This window comes from Microtus pennsylvanicus, chromosome 4 (genome assembly GCF_037038515.1).
Source record: "Microtus pennsylvanicus isolate mMicPen1 chromosome 4, mMicPen1.hap1, whole genome shotgun sequence".
In the NCBI taxonomy this organism is placed as follows: domain Eukaryota; kingdom Metazoa; phylum Chordata; class Mammalia; order Rodentia; family Cricetidae; genus Microtus; species Microtus pennsylvanicus.
Genome location: NC_134582.1, coordinates 9699307 through 9718228, shown reverse-complemented (window position 1 = coordinate 9718228; position 18922 = coordinate 9699307). Strand labels below are relative to the sequence as shown.

Sequence of the window (18922 nt, the reverse complement as noted above, 5' to 3'; positions counted from 1 at the left end):
TAATAATAATAATAATAATAATAATAATAATAATAATAATAATAATAAAACAGTCTTGCTGTTCACGGGCCACGGGGCATTCCGTATGTTCCCCACGTATGTCTAGGGACGGCAACATTCACAACTCTCCGGCTTTCAGCCTGGCTTTTACTCAGTCTTTGAGGTGTATACGTTGAACCTCCAGTTTCTGCCCAACCTGTGCACCGTGCTGCATGGATTTCTCAGGACTTCTCTCTGTGCCCCTCCCCACCTCTCCCACCTATCGTGTGGCCTGTGGGCAGAAGACACAGACAACAAGCTAGAGGCAAATGGGGCCTGCACCTCATGGAGCCACCGTCTCACTGTCGGGGCTACAATCACCACATCAAGCATCCTCACGTTTGTCCTGTGCTACGTCTCAAGTCCACACCTGACACGTCTACCACACATAGCATCTCCAGGCACAAGCTCCAAGAGCCTCTTCGGCCACCACCACCCAGGCAGCCGTTAACCACGGAGATTCCTGAGTCCCAGTCTGGGCCTGCTAATTCTAAGCTGCAGTGGGCCTGTTTGCTCCTCTAAGAGTCCAGCAGGCATTGAGATCTGTTACCCCAAGAAACAGAAAACAGATGAATCGTAATGGGTCCTGCTGGGAGGAGATATCAAGAAGAAACCAGAAACATGCGGAGCAGGATGGGGAGATGGCAGAGCGGTGCCAGCAAAGGGAAGAGCCCGGAGAAGACTGGTCATGCTTTGCATTTCATTTTAAAACCTCCAGTTTTGAGTAAAACATGCAAATTGGCCTTGGTGCTTTTTGGAAGCCTCGGGAGCCCCCCGGAACAGGGAGGCCAGGTGCTTGGCACCTTGTACAAAGGCTGCATTTGTGTGAGGCCTGGGCATAGAGGGCACAGATGCGCAGTGCTTTGCATCGAAGACCACAGCATTCTCCATAAACACAGCGTGATGGAGCCATTTCCATGCTCACAGGGGGAGAAAGTGAGACACAGGAAGCCATATTCTCACTGCTGCCTCCAGCCACAAAGACTGTAACTGTCCACCCGCAGTGTCACCAAAATGCTTCAGTTACTTATTAACTCCTGAGGGACAATCGTGGACTTGGGATAAAGGCTGCAAAGTTCATTTATTTCCTTGTACTTTCAGATTTGACCTTTGATTTTCCTTTTCTTTTTGTTTCCTACCCCAGTGGATCTGACTATGGATGAATTCTTGTTGATTAATATTAACAATTAGGCTACCAGCTATAAATGGAGTATCTTGTTCAAGCCTTACAATAATCTTACAGTATAAATACCTATATTTTAAAATAAATATATTGTATGTCTATGTGTGTATGTGTGTTTACAAGAGTGTCACAGCCTTTATATGGAGGATCAGAGGGCAACTTAAGGGAGTCATTTCTCTCCTGCCGTGGAGGAGCAGGAATTGAACTGAGCTTGTTATCCTTGGGGGAAAGGTGCATTTACTGCTGAGCCATCTTGCCCTTTGTCTTCATCGTACAGGACAAAAAGCTGAGGTTCAAAAATCTGCATGGTGAAACAGACTGAAGTCTGCTGAAGGCACTTGGTCACACAGCTTTCTGTTTATTTATTTTTCTGTTTATATGTGTGTGGTATGTGGGCATATATGTATAGTGTTTGCGTGTGGGTGGGTATGCACGCACGTGTAAGTGTGTGAAGGACAGAGATAGATGTCAGATGTCCTTGATTGACCTTGGCTTTATTTACCGAGCCAGGGTCTCACTGACCCTGGTGCTTGCTGATCTGCATAGTCTAGCTAGCTTCTCTTGCTGATCTGCATAGTCTAGCTAGCTTCTCTTGGTGATTTCCCATCTGTCTTCCAAGCTCAGGTTATAGGCAGGCTACCATGCCTGTTTTTATGTGAGTGTTAGGACCTGAACTCTGGTCCTCAGGATCCTATCCAACTTTTTGGCCTCTAAGTCCTTTTATTTGTGGTTCTGAAAGGGAAACATGAATTTGAACCCCAAGTCTACCATTTGCAAGTCACGTGACTTTGGGCAAATATTTCTATCTGGCTATTGACTGATTGGCTAGACTGGAATGTGGGAGATTTGGGGAGGATTAAAATATACAGTGTTTCGAGTTTCCAAGTCCTTCTTAGACTAAATGAGTTGAAGACATATTCAAAAAAAACAGTTCAAGCCAGGCGGTGGTGGCGCACGCCTTTAATCCCAGCACTCGGGAGGCAGAGGCAGGCGGATCTCTGTGAGTTCGAGACCAGCCTGGTCTACAGAGCTAGTTCCAGGACAGGCTCCAAAGCCACAGAGAAACCCTGTCTCGAAAAAAAAAAACAGTTCAAGACTAGCCGCATAAGCAAACAAATGTGTCTGGACCGTAAGGGTTTCTTCGCTGAAAGCAGATAGATACTGGTGGCATAAACATAACACATTATGTATTCAGAACTGGTTGTCGTAGTCAGCTAGAGAAGTGTCAGAGAAGCCGTAGCAGGTGTGAAAACTGAGATCTGTGTCTTCCACCACACTCTCCCAAACACAAGGTCAAAGTCAATATAGCGGGTGTGTCCTTGAGCTTTCTCAAATGAAATAGTAATAGATGAAGGCAGGAGGGCGCCCCACCCAGTTTCTGCCCCAGCCGTGCTGTTTACTCACCTTGACCCTGGAGCCCTCAGGCAGTGCTTTGTAGGTGGGAGCCACGCTTGACCTCCACAGTGTGTAAATGGCGCTCCTCTCAAGTCAGCAGGTTAATGGAAACAGCAGCCTCAATGGACTGGAAATAAGCGAAAGCAGAAGGCAGGAAAATCACTATGCTATGCATGAACATGTTAAGCAAGAAAAGCAGATGAAGCCAGATGTGGTGGCAATATCTTAGCATTCCAGAGGTTGAGACAGGAAGAGGGACTAGAACTGGAAACCAATCTAGACCACTTGGTGAGACACTCAGAAGAGATGGGGTGGGGGGATCGGAATATGCACCCACGTGTGGAGAGTAATTGCCGTCTTAGCATTTTTATGTACTGTCTAAATTCCCTGCAATATACACATGCTACTTTTATAACCTGAGGCCTCACTCCCTGCTTCCATCCCTGAATGGGAGATTGAATGCTCTTTTTTATCAGTCATCTGGTTTCCAAGCTATACTAAAATAGCAAATGGTACATGGCAGTATTAGAAACCAGAGCAAGACCTGCCGGTGAGCCATCGATTGTGGGAAATTCTGCAGCGTAAAAGGCAGATGGGACTAGATGGACAGAGGTTGGAAGAAAGTTTTCCAACCCAGGATAAACAGAGAATACAGCACAGAGATTCTCTGCACCAAGTCCTTAGCGACAAGCTCTGAGGCAGCTGAACTGGGAGCAGCCATGGAGAGATCACTTAGAGGACACTGGGCCTGCAGCCAGGGCCCTCCCCTTGCGGATGAGCGTGGAACAGCTGCTTCTGATACTCCTGCCACAGTGTCAGCTGATGACACCCTGAAGCAGGTGCCTGACGTGGGCATGATGGCCTCCAGCAATAGGCTATCTTCAAGGAAAAGGTCGGTTCAGCTCTGGAGCCCTCTGCGTATTTTCCTCTCTCCAGGACACCTTTCTACCACGTCTCCCTCCCTGCAGGAGCAAAAATATCGGAAACTGTACCAAGAGGTTATCAAAACACTGGGGGTGGAATACACACACACACACACACACACACACACACAGGCAACATGGTGAGTTGACCAACTTTTTTTGACATGGACTCTCCCTGTGTAACTCTGGCTGGTTTAGAACTTGCTATGTAGACCAGGCTGGCTTTGAACTCACAGAGATCTGCCTGCTTCTTCTTCCCCAGTGGTGGGTTTAAAAGGTTTGCAATAGCGTTCTATATGTCACTAATAACCACTTAAAGCTGTAATTTAAAATACAGAGCCACGGTTAGGCATATGAGTGAGCAGGTAAAAGTGTTAGGTATATAAACATGAGGATAGTGGTTAAACATAAAACAAGGAAAACCAACCCACAAATCACAATCCCAGAGAACCTAGACAACAATGAGGACCCTAAGAGAGACATACATAGATCTAATTTACATGGGAAGTAGAAAAAAACAAGATCTCCTGTGTAAATTGGGAGCATGGGGACCTTGGGAGAGGGTTGAATGTGGGGGGAGAGGCAGAGAGGGGAGCTGAGAAAAATGTAGAGCTCAATAAAAATTAATTTAAAAAAACCATGAGGCTGTGAGTTCAAATCCCCAGTAGCCATGTGAAAATCCAGGTGTGGCCACATGCATACTTGTGACTCTAACACTGTTAGGGCTAGAGACAGGAGGATTGCTGGCACCAGCCTAGCTCTGGGTACAGGGAGAAACCCTGTTTCAAACCAATAAGGCAAGCTGGATGCAGTGGCACACACCTTTAATCCCAAAACTCAGGAGGCAGAAACAGGCAGATTTCTGTGAGTTCTAGACCAGCCTGGTCTACATAGAGAGTTCTCATACAGTCAGGGATACACTGTGAGACTGTCTCAAAACAACAAAAAAGTCAGACAGTGACAGCAAACACCTGCCATCTTTCTCCGGATTCTGGACGCCTTCACACACATGTGTGCACACATCACACACATAAACAACACTCACACAATACAAAGACCAGGGCTCAGTACAGTGGTGTGCATCTGTAAATGTAGCACTCTAGAGATGGGAGGGTCAAAGCTGGCTGGCTACCCTGTCTCAAAACACCAAAGCAGAACCCATGCAGTGGGTCAGCAGGTGGAGGTACCTGTTACAAAACCTGAGAACCCCATGTCAATCTCCAAATCCCACAGACTGTGGAATGGGAGAACCAATTCCTAGTAGTTGTTCTCCGCCTTCAACAAACATGCCATGGCAGGAGTGTGACAATACTCACACATCCCTTTTACACCCACACTCAAGTGAGTGTGCACACGCGCACACACACACAACTCAAAGTAGACAATAGTAAAAACAAATAGAACACCTGAGAATAAGTCTTTTAAGATAAATTATACAACATTAAAAACTGTTTCCACTGTAAAATTTTGGAAGTGATGTTTGTGCACATATGTAGGAAAGTACTCGATAAAGCGTGTTACAGCCGTAGATTCAAGTTCTAGGCAGCTGTCAAAAAGGAACTGAGATGGAATGATGCTCAGGTTTTTATTTCCTTTGAGACAGCCTCTCTCTTTATGGCCCTGGCTGTCCTGGAATTCACTGTGTAGATTGGCCTCAAACTCACATAGAGATCCTCCTGCCTCTGACCGAGTGCTGCAATTAAAGGTGAGCACCACCATGCCTGGCTGGTGTTCAGTTTTTTAGAGTAACTGCATTGTTCCGAAGCCTGTCCATAAGGAATGATTTATTACTGTTACCGTGTGGAACATGGCACGTTTCAGGAGGTTACGGGATGGCTCTTGTCCTTAGCCCATCAGAGCATTATTGTCCTCTACCCTGTGCACCTGTATGTGATTCAGAAGTATTCAAGGGGCAAGTCTGGAGAGACAGTACAGGCTCCCAGGATTTAGTTTTGTCATTTTAAATTATGTATATGTATGTGTGTTTGTGTGTGTGCGTGTGTGTGTGTATACACATGAGTGTGGGGACTTATGGAGGCCAGAGGCATCAGATCCCATGGAGCTGGAGTTACAGGCTAGAGTTCCAAGGGGTTGTGAGCTACCCAACATGGGTGTTGGGCACAGAACTCGGGTCCTCTGGAAGAGCAGTGAGCACTCTAACTATGGAGCGGTCTTCCTAGCTCTGTTCCACTTGCTTTGGCCTGAGACAGAGGAAAAAATAAAAAAAATATGATCCTGCTCATTTGTACAAAAAGGAATAAACCAGAAATGAGTGAAGTTTGGCACTAATAAGCAAGAACTGCAATAACAGTGGCACTGGGGCAGGACGGAACTGGTTTAAAGGGATCTGTTCTCTACATAGGCCTTTTAAGTGGCCGCGACTTGAAAAATGTTATGTGTGTGCTCATATTTAGGGCCATGGATGTAGCATAGTGGTGGCTGAAGAGTCCAAGAATAAGAAAATTAAAATGTAGATTCCAAAAATAAGAATGTAGAAATAAAGAGATATGGGGCTGGAGAGATGGCATAGTGGTTGAGAGCATTGCCTGCTCCTCCAGAGGTCCTGAGTTCAATTCCCAGCAACCACATGGTGGCTCACAACCATCTGTGGTGAGGTCTGGTGCCCTCTTCTGGCCTGAAGACATACACACAGACAGAATACTGTATAAATAATAAATAAATAAATAGAAATAAAGGAATATGAAGTTATAAGTCTAGGAGAATGAGAGCAGCTTTCTCAGCAGATCAAGGATCAGTCATTCACAGTGAGCTATTTTCTCAGATGCTTGGGAAGCCTCCATCAGCTTAGGTCATTTCATTTTACAGCTGGATGTTTTATTTACAAGGCCGGAGTTTCTCCCTGCAAATTGAGAGTAGTGTCCTGGCCAACCCTGATAAACGACAGATGTGAACTGGGTTAACCTTTAGGAGACAGAGATACGTGACCTCTGGTTTAGACACTGTCTCTGTTATGGAAAATTGGCACCATCATAGGGGAGGCATGGGCCTCCAGTATACACTGCCTGGAGGTACCAGGAGAAACTGACCATGGTGCAAACACCTGATTTAACTAATGAGCTCTGATAATGGAGGCTGTAAAGTATGGCAGTCTGTATCTGAGTTTTACCTTGAGATAGTGTGAAAAGCTTTCTGCCATCTTCTAAGTTCCCAGCCTAAGAACCAATTAATTTTAATTTATTCACCTTCTGGTATTACTAGCAGTCCCTTTTTTGACTAATTGCTAAAGACACCTGTTTTCCTACAATTAGTGACTTTCTCTGTAATCTACTCTAAAACATATTTCATGATAGTTGCCTAGTTACCCATAGACATTAGAACTCACTCCCCTCCTTAGGGTCTCTGTTGACTGAACCATGGGTTGGGGCAAGATCATAAAAATTCAGACATAATGCTTGGTGCCCCTACTATAAAGAGATAGGTTCAAAAACCAGTCTTTGCCTCAGCCTAACAAACACTGTCTCTGATTGTGGTCTCAATTAGCTGATAAGCTTCTGTGCCCTATGTGTATAGAGGCTAGAGGCCAGCCTCTGGCAGTTCCCCTCAGGAGCTGTCCACCTTATTTCTTGGGACACTCTCTCACTGGGACAGTCTCGTGCTGGAGCTTGCTGAGCAGTTGAAGCTTGCTAACCAGAAAGTTCCAGGGATCTGCTCATCCTTACCTTGCCAGTGACAAGCACGTGCTGCGACCCCTGACTTTTATGTGGGTGCCTGGACCGAACTCACTTCTTCACACTGTGTGAAGCAGGCATTTTGCCCACTGAGCTCTCTCCAGGCTCTCTCCCTTGGTGCTGTGTGACTTGGTCTATCTTGGGTTGCGTGTGGATTGCTCTGCTTTGCTTCATCTGACTGTCCTTCACTTTGGTACTCCTGCTCTCTGGCCAGCACAGGCCAGTCTTCTGCTGCTTTGGAGCTGGCGCCGGGTGCTTTGCTTTTCTGGGAAACTCTTTTCTTGGTTCTCATTTGCCTCTCTTTCTTCGCTGGTTTAGAGTGACGGGGCACCTGTTTGTTTTTGAGCCTTGCAGCTGGGAGGTCTGTGTTTTCGGGAAACTGTTCTAGCTTCCTTGCCCCACTAGACCTAAACTATCTGTGCCCTTAATTAAGAAAAGGGAAACCACCTCCCAGATGTCACAGTACAGAGAAGTCTAGCATTCTTGATGGGTAGGAATGGAGACATCTGTCTACAAAATGACTTTGACAATGAGCCTATATTCCTCTCTTCACGTCCCCAGGGGATATGTTTTGTTGTCCTGTCCTTATGTATTAGGATGGAGACATCTCACCCTGCACACTTCTGCGTAGGGCCTGTGAGGTACATAACATTAAGGGAGATTTTTCTGTGATGGGTGCAGGGGCGGTTGACAGTGTTGAATAAAACTCAAGGCGCATTCAATAGAGTTGGGACAGAAATTTGTGTGTGAGCAATACAGAGTGCCAAATTCAGAGAACTCAGAAGAGGGAACTGGGCCACCCAGAAAACCTGAGAGTCGAGAGGCTGGCTTTGGATTTTGTAAAGGATAATGTAAATACTGTGTTGAAGAGGGGGTTGTGGAGTTGCTAATTAAAGATTGAATATTCTTTTTCCCAAACTAGAGCCAGGAACCATGTGCAGCAGTGCTGGCCCAGACCCGGTTCATGAGTCCACTGGGTCAGTGGCCACTTTTTTCCACTCTGGCTTTCCTTCTTACGTGCCTTGTGCTTACTTTTGTGGATGTTCCAGTCCGTCAAGAGGGCTTCCTGGCTGTGGGAGGAGATGTCAGGGGCTTCCTGGTTGTGGGAGGAGATGTCAGGGGCTTTGGTTTAAGGCAGGTTTAAGGACAAACTGACTGTTGTTTAGCCCCTGATTAAAATGAACCTGTAGCTTGAGGCAATCTCTCTCTCTCTCTCTCTCTCTCTCTCTCCCTCCCTCCCTCCCTCCCCCTTTCCCCCTCTCTTCCCATCCCCATGTCCCCTTGGTACTTCATTCTAGTTTTGAGAGGAGATGCTTCTCTGTGCTTGCCTGCCTCCTCAGACTTATGGGACAAGAGTAGGGACCAAATGTGGTCGATTCTCCAGGGAATGCCGTGGACCAGGAAGAGAATATTGGCACACCACAGGTTTTCCCTGTGATGTCATGCTCTTGTTGGGTAATCTCCAGATCTTCAGATTGTATTTACTAATATATTTAAAAATTAATCAGGAAGTAGACTCAGACACTGGCAAGTATCTTGAGCATAGGAAACCTCAAAGCCCACCCCCACAGTGACACATGTATTCTAACAAGGCCATACCCACTCCAACAAAGTCATACCTCCTAATGGTGCCACTCCCTGTGACTTTATGGGGGTTACTTACATTCAAACTACCACACTCTGTGTAGCCTGACTGTTCAGGAACTCAGTCTGTAGACCAGGCTGGCCTCAAACTCACAAAGATCCACCTGTGTGCACCACCGCCGCCTGGTAGCCCAAGGCAGTTTCTGCCAAGCAATGAGAAGGTGCTCCCAGCCAGAGGCTGCAGTAGGCTGTCGTCTCTCCTGTCCCGACTTAGGTGTGAGTGGAGGTCCATGAGGGACTTGAGTCTGCCTCACCTCTCACTCTTAAGTCTCTGTTCCTCTCTTGTCCCTGCTGGTTTGTGGCTCTTCAGTTTCATCGTTTCAACCCCTCTTCCCAGCTGTTTATTTTTGCTTTTTTTCCTGTACTCTCTTGGGTCACATATCTTTGTAAAAGTGATTCAGTGATGTCCCAATACCAGCTTCCTGCCCCTTTTGCCCCATCCCTTCTTCATGCTTGTTCCTGGTCTGATGCCTTGCTGTTCATTCCTCCAGAACACAGACTTTCTCAGCACTATCGGCTATGACAGCATCATCCAGCACCTGAACAATGGCCGCAAGAACTGCAAGGAATTTGAGGATTTTTTAAAAGAACGGTAAGACACTCAGGCCTTCAACATGCCCCACCCCCTCTCCCGGACCGGGAATTGGTTGTCTTTCTTTTATAGAACGCTATTTCTTGTTAGTATGCAGGCATGCGTGTGCTGCAGTGTGTACGTGACCTTTACCTGGGTTCTGGGGATCCCGACCCCGGCTGTCAGATTTGCCCCTCAAGCACTTCACCCTTGATCCATCTCACCCTGTGTTTGTTGTTTTTGATTGTGTTCACTAGTTCTGAAGACCCTCTGCTACAGGGTATGAAACCATCCCAAGAAGTGACTGGCATTATTCTAGAATTAATATTTGTTGTATGGTGTTTTACCCTTTTGGCCTTTTGAGGGGCCCACTCAATTAGATTACACACACAGCTTATTCTTAGTTATGAATGGCTGGCCTTAGCTTGGCTTGTTTCTCGCAAGCTTTTCTTAACTTAAATTATCCCGACTACCTTTTGCCACTGGGCTTTTATCTTTTCTTACTTCATTATATTTTACTTTCACTCTTACTCCATGCTGGCTGGGTGGCTGGGTGGCAGGGTGGCTGGGTGGCTGGGTGGCTGGGTGGCTGGGTGGCAGGGTGGCTGGGTGGCAGGGTGGCTGGGTGGCTGGCCCCTGACATCTTCCTCTCTTTGTTGTCTTGTTGCTGCTCCTTCTTCTCCAGAGTTCTCCTATTCATCCTCTCTGCCTGCAGCCCCACCTATCCTTGCTCCTGCTTCACTATTGGCCGTTCAACTCTTTATTAGGACCAATCAGGTGTTTTAGACAAAGAATCACAGCTTCGCAGAGTTAAACAAATGCAGCATAAGCAAAAGTCACACACCTTAAAATTATATTTCCTAACAAATATTAATATGCCTTCTCAAAAAAGGTTTTGTTTGTTTTGTTTTAGCATGGCATGTATCCAGCTCTGGCTAATGCCCATGGGGGAACCGGCCATGCGTAGATGGTTTTAGTAACTCATCCACACCCTAGGCTTGTGCCTTCCACACACACTGTCATCCTTAAGTTTAGGTCCAGTCCCAGGTCACACTTTAAACCATTTAGACAGAGACATGAGACTAGCCACTTGGGCAGATGAGAGATTTACACAACAAAGATATTGCCAGAATTATTTAGTACACCAGTGTTGTACTTTTCCAAGAGTTGTTACCTGGGGTCAGCTTGCCCATTGGCAGAAGTATGTTTTACCAGACAAGGGCACAGGGGACTCAATGGCAGGCCAGGGCCTGTGCAGCCTCTTGAGGCACCCCTTAAAGTCATGTTCTTTGATATGACAGTTTGTAATTTAGTTCTTTTGTTATGGGAATGAAGCCTAATTGAGGATCCATCTTTGTAACAAACACCAGCATCCTAACATCCTAAATTTCACTGATCTCAACAGACCTGGTTAGTATACTTCTTGTCCTCTGTGTATTTTGGAGGCAGTGCCATCTTAGCTAAGTTCTACTTTGGGTGATGTAATGTCTCCTCAGCAAATCTGCTCGTAAACTTTACAACATCAGTTCTGACTCTCACGTTTCTTCTCCATTGATGCCTGTTCAAAAGTTTCTAGGAACCAATTTGAAAGATAAGATTTATAAATATAACAGCACAGAGAATGCAGCAAGCACACAAATTATATTAAAAACTATATTCAAGAGCTCTGAAGAGGCAGATTAAGAATCGGCAAGATAAACCGAGTGGTGGCAGTGTATGCCTTTAATCCCAGCACTTGGGAGGCAGAGGCAGGAGGATGTCTGTGAGTTCAAGACCAGCCTGGTCTATTGAGTGAGTTCCAGGACAGCTAGGGCTGTTACACAGAGAAACCCTGTCTCGACTCTCCCCCCACCCCCCAAAAAAGAAGACTTGACAAAATAGCCAGGCTGTGGTGGCACACGCCTTTAATCCCAGCAGCACTCAGGAGGTAGAGGCAGGCCGATCTCTGTGAGCCTGGTGTATGTAATGATTTTAAGACAACCAAGAACTATATAGTTGAGACCCTGTCTTGGAAGAAAAAAGAAAAAGAATTAGGAATTGGCAAAATACAATAAATAAATAAATAAAAATAAATAAACAAAACATGTGAAGCAACAAAATTCTGGGATAACTTCATGGAAGAGGGATTCCTTGCAGGGCTCTGGCAGGAAAGGTGGCCCAGACAGCTGTAGGAGGCGGGCAGTCTTGGAGGTATCAGTGAGCAGCCCCAGGTGGTAAGAGGGAGGACTTCATTCAGACACCAGAAGGTGAGAGCTATGGGACAGGCGGGAGCAGGACCTTGCTCTCTTGGAGGCTGTAGGGAGAATGTGGTTTGTGTTGCTTCTGGTGTTGCTCTCTTGGAGGCTGTAGGGAGAATGTGGTTTGTGTTGCCTCTGGCGTCACCAGGAGTCTTTGTGTTCCATCCCCATAGTCCCTACCCTCTTCATCACTACAGGGAGGTCTTGGCTTGTGTCTTCACCTTCTTGCGAGGATTCCGGCGATGATGGATTAGGCGCTGGCCCTGCTCCAGGATGTTCTCATCTTAGCTACTTACATCTGTCGCGCCCCTATTCCAAAGAAGAGCACGGTCTGAAATAATGGGGACTAGACGTGGACAGCCCACGACAGACAGGAAGTTGAGACCTAATCACTTCCTCTTCTGGTCCCGCTTCCTTGGTCATTGTCAGGGACAAGTATCGTCTCTCCAGATGTCTGTTTCCTCATCAGTACTCATGATTTGTAAAATCTCAGAGCAAGGAGCCTGGATCTTCCAAAGCAATTAATAACTCAACAGAAGCACTGTTTGGGGAATATGTAGCAAAATAAGCTAAAATGGCTAAATATTAGTTACTCGGGCAAAAGATTCCATTTTGGCTACCCACTGTGACTTGGGGCTCCCTGGAACTCCAGGCGGGGAGTCAGCAGAGATTGCTTTCGGGCTTGATGGCAAAGGCCATGTCTGATTATCCTGCCCGTGAGTTGTTGAAGGAAATCTGGCACGTGGATTATTATTCCTGGTCTGGGACATTTGAACGGAGAGGTCAAGGTGAGCACGAAGGGCTTTGAGCAGAAGCATTTCTGGTCAAGCATCGGCTTTGCAGGAAACGAGTGAAGCTGGAGATCACCATCACATTTAAGTGAAATAGGGCAGACAGAGAAAGACAAATAGAACATGCCTTTCCTCATGCATGGAAACGGATTGGAACGTAAGAGAACAACGGGGAGGAAGGGAGAAGGAAGGGCAAGAAGAGCCGGAAGGGAGAGAAAACACTGTAGAGGGAGACCTGGTCTGTCTTACAGCCAACATGAATTAATTTCTATAGTAAAAAATAAATCAGCAGTTAACAGTGGAGGAGCAGGACCCCCTCTTCTGTGTCTTGTGTTTTCTACATTTCCAAATAACCCTGTTGTGGTAAGTCACAGTGTTGATTTACACACCTGCCCGCTCCACTAGGCAGCTCTTCTGTTCCAGTCTTCCAGTGCCCAGAGCACCCAAAAGGATGCCTGGCATGTGATGGATATTCCAGAAATGACAATTAGGGGCTGGAGGGATGGCTCAAAGGCTAAGAGCACGTACAGCCCTTGCAGAGGACCAAGGTTCCATTCCCAGCATCCACGTGGCAGTTTACAAACATCCATAGCTCCACATCCAGAGGATTTGATGCCCCTCTTTTTTTTTTTTTTGGCCTTTACCTGCTCTGCACACACATGGTATACAGACATAAATGCAGAAAAACACTCATACATATAAATTCAAAAAATAAATGAATCTTTAAAAAAAGACAAACTGATAAACAGGAACCCTGGGGTGATTTGTGGGTAGTGATCTAGGTAAAGGTTCCTCCAGTCAAAGGGGATTTCTACAAAGTCCTGGTGGTTCCTCCCTGGCTATGGCCTCAGAACCCATCACTTCCCCTATGCTTCCTGTATGCCAATGGTGGTTCCCTGGTTTCCAAGCATGACTCCCAAGTTTCACTTCAGTAATGCTGCCCCTTTCTCCAGACAGCAGACCGCTGTGCTTGCTGCCCAGTGTTGCCTCACTGCTAGAGAGCCTCCTCCTGGAAGCAATGGGGATTCTCTGGAGCCCTTCAAGAGAGCGCAGGAAGGAGGATGGAGGACAAGAGACAGGGCTGCTCTGCTCGATTCTGCGCACAATACACTTCAGAAGTTGGATGATGACTTTTGGAGCGCTGATGTTTAGTTCTTGCTGGTTCTAATACCAAAGTAAAGTAGGGAACTTCCCAAAGCTGGAGACTAAGTCCTGGAGGGATTGGTGTGGTTTGAGAAGCTACTCCACTTCCATGCTGAGGAAGGATCAGATAAGAGCCATGACTCAACACAGAGAGAGGCTCAGGAGATCTGCACTTGAACTGTCAGTAATAAGAGGGAGAGGCCAGACAAGAGATGAGCAACACCGGCGGAGGAGAGAGGAGAGATCCCAAGAAAAGTCTCCTTTCTGCACTAGGCAGGCATGGGAGGCCATTTAAAAAATACCAGCAGTCTCTATGGCTGTCGTGCCCGAGACCTCTTTGAACCATGCTCTTGGCAAACTCAATGCAAGTGCCATGGGGTGGCATGCTGAAACCTGGCCAGGATGCTTCTAGACTGTAGGTACAGCCAGCATCTATGACCCAACCTTACAAAGGGGCATGAAAGTCCTCTGTGAGCCAGAGGAAGGAACAGTTAGACTAGCAAGGAGCCTGGACTGCAGCAGACTCCATCCTGTATGTCGCTTTCTTTCCTTTCTTTACTCTTCCTTACTTAACACCAGGGTCAGATTAGCGGGCCAGCTCTGGCCTCCTTTGCTTTTATCCTCCATCTCTGTCTTTCCGTTGTTCACTTTTCCCTTTTCAAAGCACACAGACTTTCCCTGGTTTGTATGGGTTCTGTGTCTCAGCCTCCTGAGATCCGGAGGGCTGTACATTATCTGAGTGTATGCATTTACTGATGTCTTCATTTTACTTCTTCCAAAACTGACTCATCTCTCCTGCTGGTCCCTCTTTTACTCATATTTCCCCTCTTCCTTTTCTCCCTCTATCAACCCAATACTAATCACTAGTCTTACGCTGTTTTCCCCCCCACACTTTCCGCAGTAGTTACTCTATACAGTATTATCTGTGCTCCTTTATTACTTCTCTCTCTCTCTCTCTCTCTCTCTCTCTCTCCCCCTCCCCCCCCCTCTCTCTCTTTTAAATTCCTGAGCCTTATATCTTAGACAGTGACGTTACCTCTGAACTTCTATCGTAAATGAACAGCTTTCCTGCGGGGCAGTGTCTTATGTGTCTTAGCTGAGAACTCCGTGTAGGACCCATGACCTTCTCTTCTGTTCGCTCTAGGGCAGCAATTGAAGAGAAATACGGCAAAGACCTGTTGAATCTCTCCAGGAAGAAGCCATGTGGACAGTCCGAGATCAAGTAGGTACTAGTGTCCTTCTGACTCTAGGCTACCATTGCCCAGAGCCCTGTTGTCTCAGCAAGTGCAACCAAGTGACAGTTGCAGTATTTTTTTTTTTAGTCTGAATCTGAAAACAAATCTAGAATCTTTATTACTTTTCTTTAAACAATTGCCGGTACCGGAATCAAAGACAAATAGAAGGCACAGTTTTGCTCGGTTATGTTATCGGATTTGGGGTTTGTGTTCTTGTGGGGATTTTGTCCTTTTTTTCCCTCTTTCTTTCTTTCTTTCTTTCTTTCTTTTTTTACAAATACAAATAAAACATGAAAAACTCTACCTCAAAATAATCTAACAGTTCAACAAAAATCCTTAGCTGTGGTCTAGACATTGACAGGCTACATCACAACTTAAAATCCAATGGCAAAAACAGAGGTTTAGAACTGTTTGGTAATCACATGTCAAAAGAACAAGGTTCTGGAAACACCTTTTATTCAGTTAGCCACACCAGCACGGACCCAGTGGCAGTTGCCAAAAGGTAATTTTTCCACACCGGACAGAAGACGTGACTCTTGACAGATAATATGGATTTTTCCTGCTTCCAAAATGTTTATCAAATCCTGTGTCTCCCAACAAATGAAACATCCATTGTCAGTGAAAGCGAGATGCACTCCTGTGGGGAATGGCTGTTCAACTCCAGTCTGTATCTTCTGCGTGAGCAGGAAAAGAGTCTCCCCTCCTCTTCTTTAAAAACCTACTCCTCCTAAAGTATCGTTCCGGAAAACTGGAAGTGAAGGACTAAAAGGTCAGGGGAGGAAAGGAGAGTGGGGGGCACACACCATGAACACAAGCAAAATGAAAATTGTACAAACTCGAGCAGTTTATAATAGACTACTCCGAGACACCAAAGGCTGGTTGAAGAAATCACCGCTCTGCAGGAGCCAGGGCCGTGTGCTGCTGTGTGGAGATCGGGGCCAAGCAATTCATTGCCGTGGAGTTGTGATCCCCTGCCCACACCAAAGCCTGCTTTCTGCCCCATGCCTCCGCGGGGAGGGCCTCTCATCCCACCACTTGGCCCACCACGGGGGCGTCCTGGTCCACGAAGATGGTTATCCCTGCGGTCGCCTTCCCTGGCAGCTCGAGTCTTCTTCTCCTCCTCATTCAGACAGACCGTGCCTCGGAACATGATGGGCCTGTTGTTAAGGACCTTTTGAACAGGCTCAGAATCGTCAAACACAACAAAACTGAAGTTGGGTAACTTCCCGCCACTGTTAATGCGCAGCTCCACCACGTTCCCGTAATTTTGGAAAAAATCCTTCAGTTCCGACTTGTCAACCTCATGTGGCAGGTTCCCGATGAAGAGCTGGTGACTGTCAGGGTGCCTCACCATCCTTCGAGGTTCCACATCTCCTGCTTCCCCAGCCTCGCGGATTGGCCAGGGTCCCCTCTGAGGAGGGATATTGATCCGTTGCTCTCGAACTCTCTGGTCTCTCTGAGGCCTTTGTGGTAGATTCTGTGACTCAGGCTTAGATTCTGGGCGGGGCTGTGAAGGCAGCCCCGCTGGGAGGAAGGTTCTTACTAGTCACAGATGCCCAGGAAAACGTCCTCAGGTCTTCCTGCGCTGGGGCAACATCCACTGGGGCCGGGGAAGTGCTCTTCTGCACATCCTCGGGAGCAGCTTCCTCCACTGGTGGCTCAGGCTTGTCCTCTTGGATGTCAGGCACGGGTTCTGGTTCTGCCTCCGGCTCCGGTTCTGGCTCTGGCTCCACAACAGGCTCCTCTAAATGCTCCTCCAAGTCATTGCTGACAGCCTGATCATAGAACGTTCCAGAATCATCAGGCACCACCTCAGGTGTTTGTTGGCTTTCTTCAGATTCTTCTACTTCTTCCTCAAATTCCTCCTGAGGTTCAGTGACAAAGCCACCAAAGACCTCATCTTGATATCTGAAGATGTCGTTGTGAACATAGAATTTGTTGGCCATAGAGCCCTCAGGAGCAAGAACAAAGGTCTGCATGAACCTCCGCAGAGCCTGGTTATTATTGGACAGCAGCCCCATCACTTGGACCACCACCCCGTTATTCAGAGTGGCATGAGCATCCACGTGGCGGATCTTGGTGTGACAGTTGGTGAAGTTTTGTGACATCACTTTCCTGTGGATTTCCTTCTGCCCATAGACTGCATCCGCTGGCTTCCCATTGGAGTCCAAGCCCCCGTGGGCATAGGAAGAGTTCTTTCCATAAAATCTGTGCATCATGTCCGGGGCTTGGTTCAGCAAGGTGTAGTACTGTAGCACAAACTCCCGCCTGACCAGCAGGGGACTAGGCTTCTCCATAACCATTGCTTTGGTCGATTCAACCTGCGCGGCTGAGCGGGAGGACCGGGCTGTTTCGTGGGAGTAGGTGGCTGCGTCCCTCGCGCAAGTTATAATTTTTTTTCCCTTGTTTCCAATTGTGAAAACGCTGTGTCTTTTTCATGGATCTGAATGGGACACAGGATCTGTGGTTCCAAGTTACTACAGTTTTCAGTGCAGTCTGAAGAATGCTAAGCTACAGATTTAGGTTAAAGTGGCCCTGGACAAGGGCACCTGCTTCCCTGACAGACATGAACACAGACCCTTGCGGAAGTGTCACACTGAGATCCAACATTTAGTTCATAATGCACACACACACGCACACACAGGCACGCACACACACACATATATACGCACACACAAAAGTTACTGTGAATATGATTCAACAATGCAATAGATAACAGAATTATATATATTATATGTGTATATATATATATATATTTAGTGCTGTAATGAACAGATCTAAAAACCTCAAGTATGTGGGATATGTTTATAAAGCAGTGAATTAAAAGTGAGGAGATTTTTAGAAATGTTCTAGAAATTTTGAAAAAGAATCAGATATGAATGAAACCCTCTGGGGCTGGTGCCGAGGTTAGGGAGATTTCAGAGCTGCGGGGATGGCTCTGTGGTTGGAGCCCTTGCTGCCAAGTGTGAAGACTGTAGTTCAGCTCCCCAGAACCTGTGTAAATGCTGCCTGCCATTCCAGCCTTAGAAGGTGGAGACAGAGAGCCCCAGAGTTAACTGGATAGTGAGACTAGCCCTAGTGGTGAGCTCTCAGTTTGATTGAGAGACCCGCCTCCGAGAATAAAGTAGGGGAGAGATAGAGAATGATTCCCAGCACCAACTTCAGCCTTGGTCTTTACATGCCCGTGCACTCACATACATGCCACACATGTGGAGACATGTGTGTTCACACACAGGTACAACACACATGAAAATGGAATAAAAAGGTGTTAAGGGTTTAGTTAGGAGAAAGAAGTTCACGAGATCTATGTGTGGCTGTAGCTGGCAGCAACGCGTCCTTCTTAACCGAGAGGAGACTGTAAGTGCACCACTCCAGAAGGGCGGTTAGGATGCGAGGCAGTGGCTATGTTAATTACCTTATTGAGCCTTTCCACAGTGCACACAGATTTCAAAATATCATGTTGCACATGGCAAATATGCACACGTTTATTTTTCAATTAAAAGATAAAATTTTAAAAAGGAGTAAGCTTGCCCTACAGTTTCTAATCAGTAAGTCTATGCACATACTTTTAATCCCAGCCCTCGGGAGCAGAGGCAGGTGGATCTTTGTATGTTCGAGGTAGCATGGTGATACGAGCCTGCAATCCTCTCACGTGCAGTGGAGGTCAGAGCCTTAGGAGTTTAAGGCTGGCTTCAGCTGCATAGCAAGCCTGGCTATGTGAGATGCTGTCTTGACCCCCAGGCACACACTCTAAGGACACTCACCCAAGGTGTGAGCTAGGATTTGAGCTCTCTCTTTAACTGCCTTGCTTTCATATTCAAACGACAACTTGTTCTTATGAGAAAGGGATCAAATTCCTATATTACTACTGGGGAAAAGAGAATGCAGAGGTTTTGCTCTACCCGGGGCAGACAGTGCAGAACTGTTTATGCCTGGAATTGAGGAGGTTGGTCTTAAGAAGTTTCCTTTTTTACTGTTTTCTGAAGCTCAAGGGCAAAAGTGAACCTGGAGTCCCATGTAAAGATGTAGGCAAAGAGAAGCACGTGAAAACGTTATAATAAATTTATAACTT

General features: G+C 46.6%; 1 protein-coding gene and 1 pseudogene across 1 annotated transcript in view; one reads left to right on the top strand and one right to left on the bottom strand.

Moving 5' to 3' along the window:
* The window catches only part of Pstpip2 (proline-serine-threonine phosphatase interacting protein 2), a 67994-nt gene that overhangs the window by 26610 nt on the left and 22462 nt on the right, over positions 1-18922 (top strand). The window contains exons 2-3 of the mRNA XM_075968213.1: positions 9365-9465; positions 14760-14837. Coding sequence (XP_075824328.1) covers positions 9365-9465; positions 14760-14837 — 179 coding nt within the window. The remainder of the gene's footprint in view (positions 1-9364; positions 9466-14759; positions 14838-18922) is intronic.
* LOC142847561 (ras GTPase-activating protein-binding protein 1 pseudogene) lies at positions 15778-17224 on the bottom strand (annotated as a pseudogene).